The sequence below is a fragment of the Macaca fascicularis genome, chromosome 7, assembly GCF_037993035.2.
Source record: "Macaca fascicularis isolate 582-1 chromosome 7, T2T-MFA8v1.1".
NCBI lineage: Eukaryota > Metazoa > Chordata > Mammalia > Primates > Cercopithecidae > Macaca > Macaca fascicularis.
This window is the reverse complement of record NC_088381.1, coordinates 68,521,009-68,539,735: the sequence shown is the minus strand read 5'-3', so window position 1 is coordinate 68,539,735 and position 18,727 is coordinate 68,521,009. Positions and strand designations below refer to the sequence as shown.

The following is an 18,727-nucleotide window of genomic DNA, read 5'->3' as shown; positions in this document are numbered from 1 at the left end:
AACATTATATTTTATGGTACAGGATACTCCATGATACAACTTTCCTATCATTTACTTAACATTCTGTTACCAAATTGTCCCTAGTTATAATGCTGTCCATAAACAATCTTAGGTTTTCATAATTCTGATTATTTCCTTCAGGTAACAAAATTACTTTTGATCAGAAGCTACAAGTTTGGGTTATTTCTTAAGGTTCTTCATAGAAAAATATATATCCTAGTTTACTTCCTCATTAACCACAAGGTTGGTATTTTTGCTGGTTAACACAGGAAAAATGCTCTCTACTGTAGGCCAGGCATCCTTGTTTCACCACTTGAGAACACAGGCCCACAGCCCTGAGCTGAATCACAAGTGGAAAGCAGAGAGCTGACCACACAAGGGAGGGGCTAGGTATATGTGAAGGGCTCAAAAACATCAGCTACCTCTGACAGAAACCTTTCCTACAATCCCTCGAGTTTCCTTAAATCTGCAGTGTTGTCTTAACATCTGACTCCCATAAGACACCTGTGAGTCAGGTTGAACAGGTACCATTCTGTCCTACAGCTGAGAAAACTGACCTTTTATCTCACTGACCAGGGTCAAGCTTAGAACCCAGGTTTCCCAATTTCCTCAAGATCTTCCTCCTGTTTCTCTTAGAAGGTTCTAAGAAGCTGAAAAGGAGTTGAAGAGCCCAAGAAGTCTATAACTTGTACTTCAGCTACTGACCCTGGGCAGAGTATAATGGTAACAACACCCTCACCAGACCCCGGCATCTTACCAGTGAAGTCACTGGGCTCCCTGGACAGTTGCAAACATACATTCCTGAAAGCTCCTCTCCCATCAATCATGGGTCCTTTCCCTTAGGTCCAACACCTAGTATTAGCTGAAAAATATTTTCCTGTAAACTAGAAAAGTTTCCAGCATCTCTGAAACAACCCAGTGAGGTTTAAGCCATTGTTGAATTGTTGAGTGTCATGCTTTTATTTTTTGGTGGAGGTGGGCAGGGGTCCTGTTCTGTCACCCAGGCTGTATAGTACAGTGGCACAACCACGGTTCACTGCAGCCTCGACCTCCCAGACTCAAGTGATCTTCCCACCTCATTCTCCAAGTAGCTGCAACTAGGTGCACACACCACATTCTGCTAATTTTTCTATTTTTTTTGTAGACAGGGTTTCACTATGTTGCCCAGGTTGGTCTCGAACTCCTGGCTTCAAGTGATCCACCTGCTCCAGCCTCAATTACAGGTTTAAGTCATCATGCCTGGCCTGTCATTCTTACTGGGACACAATACATGCAATTTTCTCAAAGGAGAAAAAGAGATCATGTAGTAGAACTAAGAAAGATGACTCCCTGAACTTTTAACTCAGCATAACCCTAAAAGAGAACTGGGTTAGCTCATGACTTATATTTTTCTTTTGTAGAAGTCAGAAGAGACAAAAACTACCCTAACCCCCGAGTATGCCCTTCTCTCATTTGCCTTCCTGTATGACAAAAGCAAATGCTACAAGTTACTCTCTTCCTTAATAAGCCTCTCCCTCAAACATTAAGCTATTTAATGCTCACATACTCCTACATTTTTGTGGGAATTATTTCTAAGGCCAAGCTAAAAAATAAATAAAAGAATTTACAACTAAAAACAGTCGTTGTCCTTTGGTGTATGTAGGGAATTGGTTCCAGGACCCCTACAGTATACCAAAATCCACACATACTCAAGTCTCACAGTTGGTTCTGAGGAACCCACCTATACCAGAAAAGTCAGCCCTCCATATATGTGGGTTTTACATCCCTTGAATATCACATTTTCCAGCTTTGGTTGAAAAACATCTGCATATAAGTGGACCTGCACAGTTCAAAGTAGTGTTGCTCAAGGGTCGACTGTAATTATCAGTCCTTGGTTTGAGAATCCCCATTGTTGCTAATTGTTTTCAAGGTCCATTTTTAAAAATTAAAAATACATTCTTTCATCTAAAATAACTCAAACAGGCCAGGCACAGTGGCTCACACCTGTAATCCCAGCACTTTGGGAGGCCGAGGTGGGTGGATCACCTAAAGTCAGGAGTTTGAGACCAGCCTGCCCAACAGGGTGAAACCCCATGTCTACTAAAAATACAAAAAATTAGCCAGGTGTGGTGGTGGGTGCCTGTAATCCCAGCTACTTGGGAGGCTGAGGCAGGAGAATTGCTTGAACCCAGGAAGCGGAGCTTACAGTGAGCTGAGACTGCACCACTGCATTCCAGCCTAGGCGACAGAGCGAGACTCTGCCTTGAAAGAAAAGAAAGAAGGCCGGGCGCGGTGGCTCACGCCTGTAATCCCAGCACTTTGGGAGGCCGAGGCGGGCGGATCACAAGGTCAGAAGATCGAGACCACGGTGAAACCCCGTCTCTACTAAAAATACAAAAAATTAGCCGGGCGCGGTTGTGGGCGCCTGTAGTCCCAGCTACTCGGGAGGCTGAGGCAGGAGAATGGCGTGAACCCGGGAGGCGGAGCTTGCAGTGAGCCGAGATCGCGCCACTGCACTCCAGCCTGGGCGACAGAGCGAGACTCCGTCTCAAAAAAAAAAAAAAAAAAAAAAAAAAAGAAAGAAAAGAAAGAGAAAAAAAATATAAAATAAAGGCCAGGCACAGTGGCTCATGCCTGTAATCCCAGCATTTTGGCAGGCCACGGAAGGCAGATCACAAGGTCAGGAGATCGAGACCATCCTGGCCAACATGTGAAACCCCGTCTCTACTAAATATACAAAAATTAGCTGGGCATGGTGGTGCGTGCCTGTAATCCCAGCTACTAGGGAGGCTGAGGCAGGATAACCACTTGAACCAGGGAGTCGGTGGTTGCAGTGAGCCAAGATCACACCACAGCACTCCAGCCTGGGGACAGAGCGAGACTCTGTTTCAAAAAAAAAAAAAAAAAGGAAAAGAAAATACGAAAACAAAATAAATAACTCAAACCAAAAACACTTCAACATTCTTATAATGGGTTGCAACTCCCACAAAATGAAACACCGTTAGGACATCCACACCTCTTGGAAAGAGTCAACTTCAGAAGATGCTGCCCTCTATCTCCACTATTCCTTGGAGTATCCAGTAGATCATAGAAACTAAATGCATGCTGACTCATGTTTAAAAGCTGTTGCAGTAGCCACTAAACACCTGAAATGTTCATGCTGAGATAAGCTTGTAAGATCCACACTGGATTTTGAAGTCATAGTACTAACAATAAAAAATCTCATTGTTTTTATATTAATTAAATTGTTGTCATATTATCATATATTGGGTTAAATAAAATATTAATTTCATCTGTATCTTAATTTTAACATGGCTACCAGAAAATCTGTAACATATGTAATTCACATTATATCTCTTTATATAAATACTCGTGTTATCTGTGACCTGTTCTTTTTTCCCCAACCTTTCTGTGTATCATAAAGTAGGTTTACACATCCTAATTAAAGGTAGTCTTCACCCAAAGAGGGATTCAATCCATAAACTAAACCACAAAAAGGCAAGTGTTGCTGGCAGCTCAACATTGTTCTTCACAAGCTTTCCAAGGAAGACCTCTTACATGCACTACCTAGAAGCAGATCTGTACAGATGCCTACCACGTTCAAGTTTTCAAACCTAAATCACCTGGCAAATGATCATGAATTCCTCGGTTTATAGGTGTAGTGCAGACTCTACTGAAATCCAGAGAATTATCCAATATGGCATTTATCCTTCGAAAGATATTGGCATTGCTACACGTGGAGAGAGCAGGTGCTTCCTGGTTGTCCCAGCAATCTTTTATCCTTCCTGCTTCTTCTTCCTAGACATAGAAAAAAAAAAGATATTTAGGTTTACTACACTCCTCTGTGACCCCTTCTTTCCACACTATGAATTAGATAAAGTAGGAAGGACTTAAATATCTTCTTTATATATTAAAACACTTAACGAGTGTTTACTATGAGCTAAGTACTCGGAACTGTAAGAAAAAAATACCAAAATATTCTTGGCCAATTCTTGGAAAAATTTCCACAATGGATATTATTAAGGAAAAGAATCAAGCACCAGGATTTAAGGCAAGAAGGGGTAGGCTAACTCTACTAGTTTTCTACAAATATAGTCAGGTTTATGATTAGGATTGCCTTTATCTATAAAACTGCTAACCTCTGGACCTTAAGGGAAAATAAAACACCAGCTGCCAGTCTTTCGTTGTACAACAAGAAGGTCTAGACAACAAGAACCCTTTTTCTGAATTGGTTCAATGGATATTTTGTTCCTAGAGTCAGAAATCACCTTGCCAGTAAAGGACTTTTTTATATAATAAAACACTTAATGAGTGTTTATGATAAGCAAGGTACTCAGAAGTTCTTTAAATACTGGACAATGCCCCTGGCTACCCAGAATGCCATAAATTCAACAACAAAGAGGTATACATGCCCCCAAATACAACATCTCTAAGTCAGCCTCCAGATCAAGGGGTCATAAGGACCTTTAAGGCTCATTACACATGCTACTCTATGGAAAGGATTGTTAATGCGTGGAAGAGAACCCCAACAGAGAGAATGTCATGAAAGTCTGGAAGGATACACCAGTGACAATGCCATCACTGTTACAGAAAAATCCATGAAAGCCATCATGCCCAAAACAATAAATTCCTGCTAAAGAAAACTGTTTCCAGACGTTGTACATGACTTCACAGGATTTACCACAGAGCCAATACAGGAAATCATGAAAGAGACTGTAGATATGACAAAAAAGGTTGGGAGTGAAGGTTTCCAAGACATGGATCTTGGAGAAATCCAAGAGTTAACAGACACCATAGCAGACGAATTAGCAGAAGACAATTTGATAGAGATGAGTGCTCCAAACCAGTACCAGACAAGGAAGACGATGTTGAAGTAGCAATGCCAGAAAACAAATTGACATTTGATGATCTGGCAAAGGGTTCCGATTATTCAAGACTGCTTTTGACTTCTTTTACAATATGGACCCTTCTATTATACAGGCACTGAAACTAATGCAAACAGTGGAAGAAGGATTGGTACCACATAGAAACATTTTTACAGAAATGAAAAAGCAAAAAGTCAGACAAATTATTTCTGTAAAGTTACACTGACTGTGCCTGCTTCTCCTGCCATCCCCTCCACATCCTTCCACCTCTGCCACCCCGAGACAGCAAGACCAATCAATCCCCCCTCTTCCTCAGCCTGCTCAATGTGAAGATGGCAAATATGAAGATCTTTATGATCCACTTCCACTTAATGAACAGTAAATATATTTTCTCTTATGATTTTCTAGTAATATTTTTTCTCTAGCTTACTTTATTGTAAGAATACAGTATATAATACATGTAACATACAAAATATGCGATCAACTGTTTATGTTATTGGTAAGGCTTCTGGTCAACAGCAGGCTACTAGTTAAGTTTTGGGGGAGTCAAAGTTATACACAGATTTTTGACTGTGGGGGGTTGGTCCTCCTAACTCCCACACTGTCCAAGAGTCAACTGGACTAAAAACCCATGAACTGTACATTAAAGGTTAACTTTAGGGTAGGTAGATTTTATGTCAATACAGCTGTTTTAAAAAATTTTCATTCTGCCATTTACTGGCTGTGTGATGTCACAGTTACTTAACCTCTATGCCTCAGTTTCCCCACTTGTTAAATGGAAAAAGGATACAAACTTTTTGATGACATATGTAAAGCATTTTGCATGGCATACAGTAGTTATTCTGTATCTGGAAACATTAACTATTAAATACAAGAGAGGTAAGTACCAACAGTGGTAAAATCACCCAAACTGATTAAGTTATACAACTGTATGTGGTCATTATAAGTACATACTTATTTTGGCACTAATTATTTATTTATTAACTGGCATGAGAAAATGGGCAAGACATTACTTACTGAATGAAAAAAGAAATCCTATATATACATATATAAAATCATGAACCCTTACACAAAAACTATTCTTTTGGTATTCCCTATCTCAGTAAATAACACTACCATCCACCAGATGCCCAATGCAGAAATGTAGGTACCATTCTTCAGTCTCCCTCACTCTCCACAGTCAATGCCCAAAATAAGATGCAATGAAATATTGGTTGACAGATTTTTTTAAGAGGAGCCTGCCTCATCAGTTCTATTATCCTCAATTATCTTGGGGAAAACAAAAACAGAACAAGTAACGAAACTGGCACTTAACATATAAGCTGGTCACATCAAAACAAAACAAGAACAGGCCTGATGTCACTTTGTTTGGCCTACTGAAATCCAAGTAAGCATGAGAATGACCAAGAGCATTTACAGTTTTATCAACTCTGCAGGATGACCTTAAAGGGACAAACTTGAGCCTCACATCAGCCTCCAATTCTTGAAAGGACTGGTACCCTCTGCAAACTGTGAAGACCGAAATACACAATCCTGCAGGTTGTTTTCCCAAACTCTAGAGTGGTGCCATTGAGAACTGTTAAATCCAGTGACACACAAGGCCCTTTTCACAACTGTAGATTTCTAAGATGATTCTCAATTTCAGGAAGGCAACTTCATGAAGACTAAGATGCAAATACTTATAATCTACAGAGAGGAGGTCTCGCTGTGTTGCCCAAGCTGGACTTGAGACTCCTGGGCTCAAGTGCTCCTCCCATCTTGGCCTCCCAAGTAGCTGAGACTACAGGCGCTTGCCACTGCCTGGCACAATCTGCATATCTTAAGGCTACATGCTTCATTCTTCACTGCTTAATACACATTAGCCGACTGCCTGCTCTCTATAGTTAGCACCCCAAGGGGCAGCAGATTAGACACAGACTAAACCAAAATAAAGTTTTGAAGTCTGGAAAAGAACTTTTGGGAGGCTGGGACGGGTGGAATGTTTGAGGCAGGAGTTCAAGACCAGCCTGGGCAACACAGCAAAACCCTGTTTCTACAAAAAAATACATAACATTAGACAGGTATGGTGGTGCATGCCAGTAGTCCCAGTTACTAAGGAAGCTGAGGTAGGAGGAATGCTTGAACCCAGGAGGCAGAGGTTTCAGTGAGCAGAGATTGTGCCACCGCACTCCAGCACGGGTGACAGAGCAAGACCCTGTCTCAAAAAAAGAAAAAGAACCAAGACCCGATCCTGTAAACATCCATAACACAGACTACAATGTGCTGTATACATACATTGTCCTCCAAGCCACCTTGGCTTGGACAGAATATGCCTGGAAATGAGAGTAAAGAGGAAGTTCTGAAGAACACAGAGAGTAGAGAGGCATTATCAAAAGAGGTCCAGTGTGGTGCAGCATTAGGTATAGGAGAGAAGACTGGAAAAGCCTCATATGCCAAATTAAGGAGTTAGCATTGTCTTTTCAATACACAAAAATTAACCTAGTTTTTAGTGTAATGAAAGTACTATATATATACACATATAGATTCCAGATCTTTGCCACACCTAAAGGCAAGTAAATAACAATGTGAGTCTTAGAAAGAGACCACCAACAAATACATCACAGATAAGTGGCAGAAGGATTAGTGAGAAAGTACCACAGTAGTGTAGGGGACAGATGCAGACTTGGGAGTCTGGGAGAAAGGTATTCCTTAGGAGAGGAAGGAAATCTTACTATTTCAAGGAGCCTGGAAAAAAATATATAATTTAGGAATATGTCTGGTCACCCTGCCCCACTCCTAATCCTGTTAGAACAGGATTCCCAAATCAAGGCAAATGATATCTGACATGCCTCCCTCCCCTTCTCTCAAGTACATCAAGCCAGAGCTCTAGTTTAAGATGACATAATTATAATAAAAGTGAATGAGGTGTTCAATGTATACTCCAAACTGTTTCATCTTATAATTACCAATGCTTGCCTTAATCAATTTAGAAGGAAAAAAAAAAATCAAAGCTAGGACTGTCAGATGGGGAAAGATCTACTACTCTCCTTTGTGTACAACAGGGATAAACGTAACACTATCTCATAAGGCTTTTTGTGAATTAATGCACACAAAGTACTTAGCGTAGGGCCTGGCATGTAATTATGTGCTGAACCAATGAATACTGTCTATCAGTAGTATCATTACTATTATTCAGAGGCCATGACAGGGATCCTTGAGGAAGGATCTCCTGGCTCATTAAGTGAACCAAAGACCTATGGCAACTATTTCTCTGAAGACTCCAGGCCCTTCTATTCATGGTACCCCCTAACTCTTCCTCCTAATCATTTGACTTAAAATGCTTAATTAAAAGACAAGAGATATGATTCAAATAGACCTAAGGGCTGAATCCACTACAGGTTCAGTATCCCTCATCTGAAATCTGAGATGACCAAGAAGTGTTTCAGATTTTTTTTTTTTTTTTTTTTGGATTCTGGAATATCTGCATATTGAGCTATCTTGGGGATAGGGCCCAAATCTAAACACAGAATTCATTTTTTTTCTTTTTTTTTTTGAGATGGAATCTCGCTCTGTCACCCCCAGGCTGGAGTGCAGTGGCACGATCTTGGCTCAATGCAAGCTCTACCTCCCGGGTTCACACCATTCTCCCACCCAGCCTCCTGAGTAGCTGGGACTACAGGCGCCCGCCATCATGCCTGGCTAATTTTTTTGTGTTTTTAGTAGAAACGGGGTTTCACCATGTTAGCCGGATGGTCTTGATGTCCTGACCCACTTCAGCCTCCCAAAGTGCTGGGATTACAGGCGTGAGCTACCATGCCTGGCCAAATTCATTTATTTTTCATATATATTTCATACATATAGCCTGAAGTTAATTTTATACAATATTTTTAGTAATTCTGTACATGAAATTAAATTCTGTGTTTTAACTGTCACCCATCACGAATTCAGGTGTGTTATTTCTACTTGTGACGTGTCGGTGTTCCAAAAGTTTCAGATTTTGGAGGATTTCAGATTAGGGCTGCTCGACATGTGTATTGTGTATATTTACACACACACCACACACACACACATTTTTTAAGATGTGGCGTCTTGGTCTGTCCCCCAGGTTGGAGCACAGGGCTGCAATCATAGCTCACTGCAGCCTTGAACTCCGGGGCTCAAGCAATCCTCCTGCCTCAGCCTCCCAAGTAGCTGGACTACAGACATGCGCCACCATGCCCAGCTATTTTTTTTCCACCCCTCAGAAAAAAGGTCTCGCTATGTTGCCCAGGCTGGTCTTGAATTCCCGGGCTCAAGTGTTGCTCCTGCCTCAGCCTCTCAAAGTGCTGGGATTACAGGCATGAGCTACCACACCTAGCCAATACTGATCCTTTTAAATTATCCAGTTAAATGAATTCATAGTTCCTCATTTCAAAACAGAAACCTACTATCCACCCCATACTCACAGACCCATTTACTTTGTGTGGTCTATCTGAACTTTCATCAATGTATAGATCTGCATTCAGACTAGTGTTTTACCATGAGAACAAATGTTTTTCTCTTGGTTATTCCACTATTGCCTGACAGTTCCTGCCCTTATTTTTTAGCATATTTTGCCATAAAGTGAGGTCATTTGTAGCTTTTTTTGACATTCAGTTGGTCTTGCTGGTCTTTTACTGTTAACAGGAAAGAAGGCTTTTAGATAAATCAGAGACTTCATAGAGGGCAAACTTTAATACTACCGAAAACCAGGAGTCAACAGGAAGAATTACTTGGCAATGCTGTAAAAGAAAAACAATTGTTTAATTAAAAAATTAATTTAAAAACAATTCTTTGTTTAATGCTGATGACACAGAGACGAATACCCTCAAGATAAAACTAGTTCTACCTATCTACCTATTGTTAGAAAGAATGGCTTTTGAGGAAACTCACCTAATACAAGTTATTTTATGTTATTTGAGATGGAGTTTTGCTCTTGTCGCCCAGGCTGGAGCACAATGGTTCAATCTCAGCTCTCTGCAACCTCCGCCTCCGGGGTTCAAGTGATTCTCCTGCCTCAGCCTCCTGAGTAGCTGGGATTACAGGCATGTGCCATCACACCTGGCTAATTTTTGTACTTCTGGTAGAGATGGGGGATTTCACCATATTGGCCAGGCTGGTCTCAAACTCCTGACCTCAGGTGATCTGCCCACCTCGGCCTCCCAAAGCACTGGGATTACAGGCATGAGCCACAGCACCTGGCCCTAATACAAGTTATTTTAGATCAGGCCTCAATTTTCTCCTCTCCAACAGGTAAGAGCTGACCCTCCTATCATGAAACTGTTTTCCTATAGCCATGATCATCAACTAGGACAACAAAGGTAAGGGAGATAGTCTGAAGAAAAGCATTCCCCTCCTCCATAAAGGAAAATCCTCCTCCTCCTCCTTAAAACTGGGAATCATTGTTTTGAAAAGCAGAAAGAACACAGGCTTTGGAATACAAACACCAGGTCTACCACTTAGGTATCACTCTGAGCCTTGGTTACCTAAAGGTTTTTAAAAAAAAAAAAAAAGTGGGTAACACCTACTTTGCAGACTTTGTAGTAGTCAGAAATACATAAAGTACATGGATATGCTCAATAAATACCTTATTAGTGTCAGATGTCCAATTCCACATGTTATTAAATTATATCCCTGTTACTCAGAAGTATGGTTTCAACTTATTCGTCCTAGCCAAGTTCATCAAGAAGCTTACTTGTTTTAGCATATAACTGGGTTTTTTTTTTTTCATCTGTGGTTCAGAAGTATCACTCATAACCTTTTCTTTAAAAATCTGAACCCTCACTATGTAGACATGTTTGTTAAAGAATAAGATCCCCAAATTTTATACTTATTTGTATAGAAAAAATGTACAATTAATTTGGAAACCTTGGCCGGGCGCAGTGGCTCAAGCCTGTAATCCCAGCACTTTGGGAAGCCAAGACGGGCGGATCATAAGGTCAGGAGATCGAGACCAGCCTGGCTAACATGGTGAAACCCCGTTTCTACTAAAAAAATACAAAAAACTAGCCGGGCAAAGTGGCGGGCGCCTGTAGTCCCAGCTACTCGGGAGGCTGAGGCAAGAGAATGGCGTAAACCCGGGAGGCGGAGCTTGCAGTGAGCTGAGATCCGGCCACTGCACTCCAGCCTGGGCGACAGAGCAAGACTCCATCTCAAAAAAAAAAAAAAAATTGGAAACCTTGGCCCTGCCTTTAAATATCATACTCCCCAGACCCAGCACTGTGATAGGATGGCCATTCTGGCAGCTGAAAATCTTGATTTGGGGATACTCATCTGTCGTAAATGAATGCCAGCTACCATCTCTGGGTTGATTTTTATTCAGTTTGCCTTTAATTGACAACATAATACCAATGCTGAAGATCCTTCAAGACTATTACTATTAATCATGTACAATGGATTAACAGCTAGTTGAGAAATTTATAGAAGACTGTTTGAAGGGCCCAAGGTTTACTGAGTCCCCCAGAGAGAGTTCTAAAACTGGGGTCAAATGGATCGGAGTGTAGTAATCCTCTTGACAAAAAATGTGTTTACATGAAAAATTTTTCTGAAACATTTTTTTTCTCCATTTAATCAGATGTTTTTTAAATGCATTGGTCTTGAACATTTAGACTTTGTTTTTAAATTAAGCCAGTGTAGCAGAAAGCAATATACTTAGATGCCCCAAATAACTCGTTCTGCTGAGATGTACTCTGGCAATTTGCCTTTCTTTTTTTCCTATTTTTATTTTTGAAACAGAGTCTCACTCTGTCACCCAGGAGTGCAGCGGTACAGTTTCGGCTCACCGCAACCTCCGCCTCCTGGGTTCAAGCAATTCTCCTGCCTACTCCTAACAAATAGCTGGGACTACAGGCACGTGCCACCACACCTGGCTAATTTTTTATATTTTTAGTAGAGATGGGGTTTCGCCATGTTGGCCAGGCTGGTCTCAAACTCCTGACCTGGTGGTCCGCCCGCCTCAGCCTCCCAAAGTGCTGGGATTACAGGCATGAGCCACATGCCCGGCCTGCCTTTAGTTTTATACTAATAATAAAGCTAAACAAAATTTCTATAGAGTGGATACTCAGGATTTTGGGCATATTCTTTATTACAATTTTGAAGAGCCCTTATATGAACACTCATTTAGAAAAATGTCATTCAGACCACAGATTAGGACATGCTAAAGATTCCCATGAAGAATACATTTTCCTTACGGAAGAATATAAGTCTTCTAGCCAAATTTTTCTATTTGCTTTAGTCACCAGCTCACTCAAAGCCAAGTTTTTGGCTCTACTTTAATGACTCTATAGTTTGCTGAGAGATGTTTCTCTGTGTTTAACCTTCTCCTTGGTCCTACCTCAAGTCTTCTGTGCAACAATGTCAGGAATAAAAATTTATCAGATTGGTCATATGAAACTGACAGTATTTTACCTTTTTCAACCAATAAAATGGCAATTTCATATAGTTCAACCAAATATTATTTCATAAATACTGACAACCCACTAGGTTAGATGTTGAGGTTATAGATATATATATATAAAAAAAAAAAACTCCTTGCCCTCAGGATAATTATTTAGGTAGGAAAAAGAACCAAATCTAGTTAGGTAAGTAGAGATCAAGCACAAAATGCTACAGAAGAGAGGAATAAATCAGGGTGTCTAAAATGGTTTCACAATTCAGGCGTTTTGGCCAGAGAATAATGAAAATGCAGAATTTCAATAAGCAGGCATAAGAAAGAGCATTAACACACAGAGAACAAGCACAGAGAGGATACAGAACACAGTAAATTCAAGAAAACAAAGTGGTCCAACAGGGCTGGACAGGAAGGCTCACCAGGAATAAACGAGATAAAGCTACAGGTCCTAACCTCCTTCCTCTATCAGAAAGATGAATCCATCAATAGATACAAGATCTCCTCTCCCTGCATCACCTGACTTTCCTCTCTTCTCCACTGGCTCCTTCAGTTTGTCAGTATGTTCAAGACTCTTTCACCTTAAAAAACTACCATACCTTCCTTGATTTAAAATATCCTCCCAATTCACTGCCGTCTTTCTTCTGCTACACTATCAAGCTTCTCGAAAATGTGATCTTTATTTAACCTCCTGTTCGTCCTCTCAATCTACAATGTCCTGCCAGCACTAATCTCTCCCCTTCCCCAAAAAGACACTAAACAACTGCTCCCAAATTAATGACTTCACAGCTGCCAAACCCAACTGATACTTCCAGTCTATCTTACCCTGCATTTTTGTAGGATCTGACCCTTCAGCTATTCTCCACTCAAGTCAGGAATCACTTTCTCCTGGCTCTCCCTTTCCATTTCTGGTTATTCTTCAGTTTTCACAGGGTACATCTATTGTCCAATATTCTTTTTGCTCTCTTAACTCAGTCTGGAAGAGGAAATACTACAATTTCCAGGACACATTTATGAGAACACTAGAGAATATTTCATACCAAAACAGCTCAAGAATATTGAAAGCACATGGTCACTATAATCGTAACTCTCATCACTTACCTGTCACAATGCTAACTGTATGGACTGTTAGCTCACCAATTTGATCAACTATAAAGGTCCTTCACAACCTGTATCTCAGCAGTGCCCCAGCATAGTATCTGCTGCATTTGCAGGCACTCAATACAGATAACACATGAAAGGCAGACCCGTATCACACTCCTGTCATAGGTATTTTTACCACCTCACTCATAACCTTCATAAATGGTAGTGACTCCTTTCTTAAGCTTTTAGATACATCAATAGAAATATTCATCAGTTCTACCTCTTCTCCCTGTCAAAATTCTCAGCCACTAAAGTCATTTTGGGATTTGGGGTTTTAGGTTTGGACCACAGACCATTCCCCATCAATAAAAACACAAAGGCTCCAGAGTTGTCTCAGTTGTTCTCGGACCTGGTCTCCATTACCTCTCCGTATAAAGCTTCTCAGGCTGCCTTGATGCAGAAGAAAGAGGGAACTTGGAGTCTGGGATTCTGATTTAAGCCCCAGTGCTCCATTAATTGGGGGAACTTTGACCAATATTCTCAATTTCTCTAAGCAGGTCTTTTTCTTTGTAATGTGAGAATGACAGAGTCTCATAAATTCTCCTGAGGAATAAAAGAAACTAAAGGCTCTGGACAGTTGGTCTACATGACCCTACTCTTGCCCTCACCAATCTGACACAGCTTCCACTACTATCCTTTTTCTGCACTTACTGACAGGGTATCCTTCTTCCTATTTAAAGAGCAACTTTGGAGTAAATTTTTTCTCATACCCTCAGGGCTTCTTGGTCAGTTATCCCTGCCACAACTCTCACACCTTTGTAAACATGATCAGCTCTCTCCCATGTTTAGAACTTTTCTTAACCCTGCTCTTTAGTAGCCAGCCTGTCTTTCCCTAGCATCCCCATCAGCCTTCCGTATAGAGTACCCCATCTCCACCGCCTTTACTCATCTCTTTAATCCTCGAAGGCAAGCATCAGATGCTTCTCTCCCTTTCCACACATGCTATTCTGAAACACTTTTTTTTCAAACCAAGTTCACTGTGCCTTATCAAATCCTATGGACATTTCCTGAGCCTTTTAAGAGGTCTTCATTCCTACCTGGATATTCTTACAGGATCTTTGGAAAGTACAAATCTAATCACCTACTCCAGAGGGCAGTGGTCCACAACCATGTTGGTCTCAGGACTCCTTTATACTCTTAAAAATTACTGAGGTAATTTTAAGTACTTTCAATTTTAATTACTCAAAAGCTTTTTGTGTAAGTAGCTCATATCAATATGCACCCACTAGAAATAGAAAAGGGGTAGATTTATTAATCATTAAAAAAACCTATTACATATTAACACAATGATTTTCCAAGACAAAAAATAATTTATGGAATGGCATTGACATTTTTGCAAATCTCTTTACTATCTGGTTTAATATAAGATAGCGGGATTTTCTGGTCTGTTTCTGTATTTAATTTGTTGTCATGTGTTATTCTGGTTGAAGTATATGAAGAAAATCCAGCCTCACACAGATACGTAGTTGGAAAAAGGAGTATTTTAATACCATTTTCAGACAACTATGGCTATTAATACTACACCAAAATTCTCAACAAATGGTAACTTCTTAAAGATTAGTTACAATAGGCCGGGCGCGGTGGCTCAAGCCTGTAATCCCAGCACTTTGGGAGGCCGAGACGGGCGGATCACGAGGTCAGGAGATCGAGACCATCCTGGCTAATATGGTGAAACCCCGTCTCTACTAAAAAAAATACAAAAAACTAGCCGGGCGAGGTGGTGGGCGCCTGTAGTCCCAGCTACTCGGGAGGCTGAGGCAGGAGAATGGCGTAAACCCGCGAGGCGGAGCTTGCAGTGAGCTGAGATCCGGCCACTGCACTCCAGCCTGGGCGACAAAGCGAGACTCCGTCTCAAAAAAAAAAAAAAAAAAAAAAAAAAAAGATTAGTTACAATATGGAATCTGAAACCATATGTACTCTTCATATGCTGTTACATTAAAACACATGGGTCAATCTTGCATTTTGGATGGATCTTTTACGCCTATCTGATTTTCTATCATATGTTAGTCATTTGACAAATACTGCCTGAATTATGCAAATATAACAGATGTTGACATACTAGTTAATAGTAAATAGTACCACCAATCTCATCAGGGGTCTTTAAGTATTGGGGCAAGTGTCAAGCTCATGTGGTGGCAGATAAAGGTCTTCCAAAATTCTTTTTTTTTTTCTTTCAGTGCTCAAATTGCATCAGTGGCAACAAATATAGTGAGTTATTTCTTATGAAGTGACTGGATTACTCTGTTAATTTTCAAGAAAATGTCTGCCAAATACCCAAAGTTCAATAACCACAGTTTGTTAGTTGTTGTTCTGGTAAAGATAAAAAGGTGTTTCAAGGAAAAAAAAGAGGCTTATTCTTGAAACTCAGTCACATAAACACTTTTCCTCGAGATAATCACCATACTTGGATATGAAGTAAAAGTACTTTATACTGACTTCTCATTTGTCACACAGAATATTAAAGGCATATATTCAAGGGCTGAGATTTAATGAAATTAATTTTACTGCTTCCTCAAGGACATTTGCAAGTGACACCGGCTTTTCTGGGAATGTGTAGCATGAAAAATACAATGGCTGCTACCACAGTTTAATGACATTGCCCTGATTCCTGCTATGTGCCAGCTGTTTTACCCACCCCCATTGCTTTTGCACTATCGGTACAAATGTCAACACAGTGGGGTGGGGGAGGATAAATCAACCATGTCTTAGAATTATAAAAATACTTCTGACTTTGTGGCCTCTTAAAGGGTTTTGGTGACCACTAGGCAGGCACAGACCTAGCTTGGAGAACTGCTGCCACAGAGTAAAGGCCAAGTTCCTTATCAATAGCATATAAAACCCTTCATGGTCTGGCTTCAGCTTAGTGGCCAAGTTAGAACCCTCCTAGTCTATTCCTACTTTATTCTGTTGTGTGTTCTCTCTCAATAAAAGGGCACTAGTTATGAATATGTATCTTGATCAAGATTCACTTATCTGTATATACCGGAGCAACCACCACACATAGCAAGATAAAGAACATTTCCAACACTCTATAAGGTTCCCCTGTGCCCTTTCCCACACTATCCCCAAAGAGTTTACTATTCAGGCTTCTGTTGTTACCAATTAGTTTTGCCTATTTTTGAACCTCTTATAAATGCAATCATGTAGGTATTCTTTTGGGTCTTTTTTCCCCCACTTAACTTAGTATCTGACATGTCTACACATTGAAGTATAGAACAGTGGTTTTTATTACTGTGCAGTACTACATATTAATAGATGTGGATATATGTATTTATCCATATTCCTGCTCAAGGTTGTACAGAAAAGATTTAAAGTAACAGGTCTGACTGGTGTCTTTTAGCTACCATCTGGGAACTTAAATTTTGAGTTCCCACCATTCCCAGAACTGAGTGACTTACTATACCCAAAATGAACAAACAATATGGTTTATGCTGAACATGGGCTTTCCTCCCGGATTTTGGTACATTTCAGGCAGAGGCTACCTATTTAACCATTCCTCAGACACATACACGCACACACTCTCTCTCTGTCTCTCTCTCTCTGGGTGCCCAGATTCTAACAAGCTATTCTGGCTGGCGACATTTTACATATGTTGTCAGTTGTAGGGAATTAAACTATGTCCTGTTTAACTCTCCCAGGAAAGGAATATTGGAAGCTTGTACCAGACTTCACCCATGTGCCTTTTCCCTTTGATGGTTTTTCTCTGTGTCCTTTAGCTGTAAGCTTAGCTATGAGTACCACTATACGCTAAGTCCTGTGAATCTTCCTAGTCAATCATCTGGGCACTGTCTTGGGGGACCCAACCTAACAGGCGTTTATTGTTTTGTCCTACTTTTAGGGACAGGGTCTGGATATGTGGTCCAGACCCGTCTTGAACTCCTAGGCTCAAGGGACTCTCCTGCCTCAGCCTCCCCAGTAGCTGGTGCTACAGGCGCCATAACCAGCTTGCCTTTTCTTCAGATTTTAAATATTATGAATAAAACTGCTGTGAATATTCTTGTGCATGCCTTTTTATACTCATATGTACTCACTTCTCTCGCATATAGGAACACAAGTGGATCACTAGGTCATAGGCTAGTATCCCTTGTGCTTAAAATTCTAGCAATATTGTACTTCTAGTTGCCTAAAAACAGCCCTGTTTCATATCTCCTTGTCCTTACACGTTATTCCTTTCGCTTAGAATGTCCTTCCCACCCCCTACACACTATGCCTGTTTTGGCAATAACCTTCAAATTTTTTACCTGCCTAGTTCTGATGTTATTTCTGATGAGGAAAAGGAAGAAATTGGTTCTGTTTTTATATCTGGTGGGTTTAACATACCTCAGACACATGCGTTCCGTAGTCCAATCACATGTATAAGTCTTCAGAACAACCAACGCTAAAGAACTCAATCTAAAACTTGGGCACACAACAGACAACTGGTGCTTGCTTCTACAGAACACATGGGCCTCCTGTATATATAAGGAGACAGGAATGATCCAACAGGGTTGAACTGTGAAGAATGTGGCATTTGGGGAGAAAAGGAAACCTGCAAGTACCAAGACAAGACAAGATTGATCAGATAAGAAAAAAAGAAAAAGGAAGCTAGAGTCTTACAAACCAAATGGACATTTTAAGTACAACAAGAGAGCAACACAGCAGAGGTGAGAGTGTATGAATTTTAGAAAAAGTACTACTGTAGAAATGAGAAACCCCGGGTTCTAGTTCTGTCTTTATTCCCTGCTCACAGTATAAATTTAGGGTAATCACTTTTCATTCTAAACTTAATTCTCCTAGTCCATGAAAAGAGGATGTCAGAGATTATAATCTGGCTTTGGTGTCAACTCTAAGTTATATGTAGGAGACAGGTCTCTAACACGTTTTGAGCTTCAAAACAATTCCAAGATTACAGCTTAAAAAAAAAAAAAAAAAAAAAAAAAAAAAGCCTCAGGAGAAAGGGCAGACACACCGGGGAGACAGACAGATGATGGAAGGGCCAGAACCCAGGAGCACAAAGCCAGAATACAGAGAGCACAGGTGTTAAGTAGTAAGAGATTAAGTGTTCTGTAAAAAGACACAAAAAAACCAACCTGCCCTTCAAAGTAACTGTTCTCTTCCAACAGAGGAGAGCTACCCCCACACTTTTATCAAAGGGGATTGTACGCAGTGGGGCTAAATCTGTCAGGATGGTACATAAAGCAGCATATTATGCTGGCCAAGAATAAAGAAACCAGTAACACTATTAGTGAAGTTACTCCCAGAATCAATAGCTACTTGCAACTATGACCCATTTTTAGCATACAAACCAACATTTAGACCTGCCCTCTGGGGATTCTCCTGTTACCTCAAGGGAACTCATCACGAATGCCTTAAATCA

At 40.5% G+C, this 18,727-nt stretch overlaps 1 protein-coding gene across 21 annotated transcripts in view; it reads right to left on the bottom strand.

The window, feature by feature from the left end:
- Positions 1-18,727, bottom strand: part of CPEB1 (cytoplasmic polyadenylation element binding protein 1) — a 100,070-nt gene that overhangs the window by 74,220 nt on the left and 7,123 nt on the right. For all 21 annotated transcript variants that reach the window (XR_012415293.1, XR_012415294.1, XR_012415296.1 and 18 more), the window contains exon 2: positions 3,603-3,777. Coding sequence is in view for 4 of the 21 variants with exons in the window: in XM_015453198.3 (XP_015308684.1) it covers positions 3,603-3,777 (175 nt within the window). In the remaining 17 variants the exon portion in view is untranslated. The remainder of the gene's footprint in view (positions 1-3,602; positions 3,778-18,727) is intronic.